Genomic DNA, 4,359 nt, shown 5'->3' with positions numbered 1-4,359 from the left:
AGAACATGGCGAACACCGGCCCACCATCCCTCTCTCCATCCCTCTTTCCATCCCTCCATCCCTCCCTCACCTTGTCCAGGGAGAACATGGCGAACACCGGCCCACCATCCCTCTCTCCATCCCTCTTTCCATCCCTCCATCCCTCCCTCACCTTGTCCAGGGAGAACATGGCGAACACCGGCCCACCATCCCTCTCTCCATCCCTCTTTCCATCCCTCCATCCCTCCCTCACCTTGTCCAGGGAGAACATGGCGAACACCGGCCCGTCGTGAGCCTTCACCGTCTTCAGCAGGATCGGTTCCTTCCAGATGTAAACGTCTCCGTTGGCGGCGCCGGAGAAAACCAGCGCCTCGCTGCGGCCGTAACACACCGACATCATGGTCTCCGGACGACCCACGCTCCTGAACGCACCGCGCCTGAAGGTCAGGCCGCCCCCTGGAGGACGGAGCAGGAAGAGCAGGAGAGAGAAATCAAAGTTTGTACAGAGAAGCTGGTTTAAGATTCAGAGAAAATGATAAAACATCAGCAGAAAGGGAGAAGTTAAAATTATTATTGATCATTTTATTGGAACCAGAGCAGATCTGACTCACACTTAAGCCCAATTTCACTACGATTAAAACTTAATGTTTTTGAAGTGTTTATCATTTAATTTGCTGTAATCAGATTATTTTAACAGAAAAAATGAAAAATCTGCAGTACAGAATAACTCAGCAACAGAAGAGAGAAAGTTTGAGTTTTAATTCTTCATTTAGCATCTAAATTAGCAGCACATTAATTCATGTCAGTAAAACACGGAGCGGATTCTCTACAGATCTGGACTGAAATATTTATTTAATCTAGAAGCTGCAGAAATCAGCTGAATTAAAACATCAGAGTTAAAAATCTGAACCACAGAACAAACAGTTTGAGCCATCAGAGCAAAACCAGCTCATTCTGTGTGTGTGTGTGTGTGTGTGTGTGTGTGTGTGTCCGTGTGTGTGTGTTACCTGCATGCTGCCAGAATCGGATGTGTTTGATCCCCACAGTCACCAGTCTGTCCATCATCACTGGGTTACATTTCACCACGAAGATTTTGTCCTTCTGTCCCCTGAAACAGACGGACGAGTCAGAACATGTCCACATGTCCTCATGTCCTCATGTCCACATGTCCTCATGTCCACATGTCCTCATGTCCTCATGTCCACATGTCCTCTGTCTCTCATGTCTTATTTCTGCCTCATCAGATTAAATCAGAGGTTCTGTCGTCTTCCTGGGTCAGAACCGAACCAGAACCAGACAGTTTGGGTCAGAACTGATCAAGATGCCGTTTGACTTGACAGAAACAGGAAGAAATATAAAAATAGTTGCTGCTTAAAATAAACACATTTTCTCTAAAAATAAAAACCAGATTTATAAATAACTTTCAGCAGGTTTCCTAAAACTGTCCCAGTTGATTTATATCTTTATGAAACACATTCAGAGTTATTTATAATCACAAGCAGAATTATTTAAAGCATTGATGTGACTAACAGGATGTTCTGAGGTGAACTAGAAATAAATCCATTAGCAGAACTAAAGACATTTTTCAGACTTTAATCCTGTTTCTGAGGTTTATTTTACATTTTGTCAGGTTTTCAGCAGTTTTTCAGTTTTTTATATTTTGTCAGGTTTTCAGCAGTTTTTCAGTTTTTTCAGGTTTTCCGTACCGGGCTGTTGCCAGCTTCTCTCCTCGTTTCCAGTCCCAAACGACGATCGAATGTTCGTCATCGACTCCAACAGACACCAGAGTCTTCCCATCGGCTGGAGGGACAAACAGAGAACGGATCATCTGGAGGAGGCCAAGGGTCAGAGGTCACAGGAGCTTCAGACGGGTCAGCTCAGAGCTCTGACAGTTAGAAAATAATCTGCTTTTCCAACATGAAGAACAACTCTGAGTCTCAGATGGTTTCATTGCTTTACATCCAACACAGAACTGAGGCATCCAGCTCCGTTTCACATAAACCGTAAAATAAGATTAAAGAAATATTAACATCCAGAAATAAATCGTGTTTTAACTGAAGGATTCATATCGAAGGAAGAGAGAGTTTACTGACACAGCAGGTCAGGAACAGGTGGATTATTTCTAAATGAACCATTTTAATGATTTCACAGAGAAATCAGATCATTTCTGATTATTTTTAATAATAAAACTTTAATCTTTACCTGAGAAGTCGAGAGCGCAGACGCCTCTCTGGTGCTGACCCCTCAGCAGGGACAGACACTTCAGGGTCTGGACGTCCCAGACATGGACGGCCGGGTCTCTGCCCACCTGAGGACAGACGGTCAGTCTGGACCGGTCAGTCTGGACCGGACAGTCTGAACCGGACAGTCTGGACCGGTCAGTCTGGACCGGACAGTCTGGACCGGAGAGTCTGGACCGGTCAGTCTGGACCGGTCAGTCTGGACCAGTCAGTCTGGACCAGTCAGTCTGGACCGGACAGTCTGGACCGGACAGTCTGAACCGGTCAGTCTGGACCGGACAGTCTGGACCGGACAGTCTGGACCGGTCAGTCTGGACCGGACAGTCTGGACCGGACAGTCTGGACCGGACAGGGTTACAAGCTGCAAAGCTTCTCCATCCCTCATCGTGTCGACCTGACAGTGATACTTATGGCTTCATGACTAGTTTACAAACTGTCACATTTCAAGCATTGATGATTATATTTAAATCGGATTAATTCAGATTTAAGAGAAAAATCACTTAAACCACCAGATAAAACTGAAACTAACAGCTGGAAGAACGAAGCAGTCAGATTCTTCCAGAGTCAGACTCTGGAAGAATCTGACTATCTGTCTCCATGTCTGTCTCTGTGTGTCTCTGTCCACCTGTCCCGTAGCGGCGTAGTCCTTCAGTGGGTGGATGCTGAGGCTCAGGATGTCGTCGTCATGGCCGAGGTAGAACCGCTGGCTGTGCAGCTGCCGGTTGTAAACCACGCCCACCGCGGCCACATGGTACACCACCTCACCGCTCTGGGCGTAGAACAGGTTGTTCCTGCAGTCGTAACCACGGTAACTGGACACACACACAGCGTAGAGGTCACACACACAACATAGAGGTCACACACAGCGTAGAGGTCACACACACAGCGTAGAGGTCACACACAGCGTAGAGGTCACACACAGCGTAGAGGTCACACACAACATAGAGGTCACACCCACAGCGTAGAGGTCACACACAACATAGAGGTCACACACAGCGTAGAGGTCACACACAGCAGGAAGGTTGTGGAGAAAAACAATTTTCTTCAAATCCAAGATGGCCGCTGGACTCCAGTCTGGATGAAGCTGATCTCAGATGTTGAAAGAAAAACAAACACGGAGTGGAGGTATGATGATATGGGCTGGTTTTGATCAGCCCATGTCAAAACCATTCAGGTCTAGACTTTGACTAGGCCATTTTAACTGCATTAATCCAAACCATCCCATATTGCATCATTTTTTAAACCTCAGAGTTTTTAACCCGACCAGGACGTTCACTGTTGGTGCAGCTTTTCTGGAGTCTAGAAGCTGAATCTGGGTCCAAACCGGGTCTTCAACAGAACCACAGCCCAGAACCCAACAGCAGATTTACAGCAGAACCGTTTGAGTTGGTCCAGAGAGATTCATCCACAGGAGGAGAGAAACATGGATCCAGACAGAATCTGGTTCCGATTGGTTCTGGTTCTGATTGGTTCTGATGGTTCTGGTTCTGATGGTTCTGGTGGTTCTGGTTCTGGTGGTTCTGGTTCTGATTGGTTCTGATTGGTTCTGGTGGTTATGGTTCTGTTTAACCCTCTGAACTCAGTGAATCAAATCTGAGGTTGGATTTATTAAAATGATGGATTATAATCTGAAGTTATTGATCATCAGAATTGATCGGTTCTCCTGAAGTTCTAATCCAGACGTCATGAAGCTGCAAACCTTTCAACAATAATCTGGTTTTTAATCTGCTGAACTTTGACTGGACCGTTTTTCCCTCAATGACAGGAATGTTTGATCTGAGTTTGTGATGTGGATCAGAAACAGGATTTATTCCAGATTAATAATCCCGATGTCAGACTGCAGCCCGTCTCCATGGTAACGTACCCGTGAACAAACTGCAGGCGCAGGCCCTGGTCCGGTCCGCTCTGCCTCTTCAGGGATCCAACCTGCTGCTTCTTCTCTCTGCTCTGCTGCTGCAGCTGAGGCAGATCCTCCTTATAGACCTGCAGCAGCACAAACACAGCGTCAGGCTGCGGCATCGCTGCAGTCACAGAGCTGCAGCAGCAGCTGCTTCCTGCAGATGAGCTGATGGAGGATCCGTGCAGCAGCGCTTTCTCTGGAGGTCAGATCGGGTCGGGTCAGGTCAGGGTCAGAGGTCAG

The 4,359-nt window shown here is 46.9% G+C and overlaps 1 protein-coding gene across 1 annotated transcript in view; it reads right to left on the bottom strand.

The window, feature by feature from the left end:
- Positions 1-4,359, bottom strand: part of LOC106940328 (echinoderm microtubule-associated protein-like 6) — a 38,891-nt gene that overhangs the window by 14,757 nt on the left and 19,775 nt on the right. The window contains exons 15-20 of the mRNA XM_015023048.1: positions 4,084-4,202; positions 2,845-3,031; positions 2,182-2,287; positions 1,686-1,779; positions 987-1,087; positions 233-435 (exon numbers count right to left, since the gene is read on the bottom strand). Coding sequence (XP_014878534.1) covers positions 233-435; positions 987-1,087; positions 1,686-1,779; positions 2,182-2,287; positions 2,845-3,031; positions 4,084-4,202 — 810 coding nt within the window. The remainder of the gene's footprint in view (positions 1-232; positions 436-986; positions 1,088-1,685; positions 1,780-2,181; positions 2,288-2,844; positions 3,032-4,083; positions 4,203-4,359) is intronic.

Source organism: Poecilia latipinna, unplaced genomic scaffold, assembly GCF_001443285.1.
Source record: "Poecilia latipinna isolate Pla-1442-1.1 unplaced genomic scaffold, P_latipinna-1.0 Scaffold3182, whole genome shotgun sequence".
Taxonomy (NCBI): Eukaryota; Metazoa; Chordata; class Actinopteri; order Cyprinodontiformes; family Poeciliidae; genus Poecilia; species Poecilia latipinna.
The sequence above is the reverse complement of the archived record's forward strand: the minus strand, read 5'-3'. Positions and strand labels throughout refer to the sequence as shown.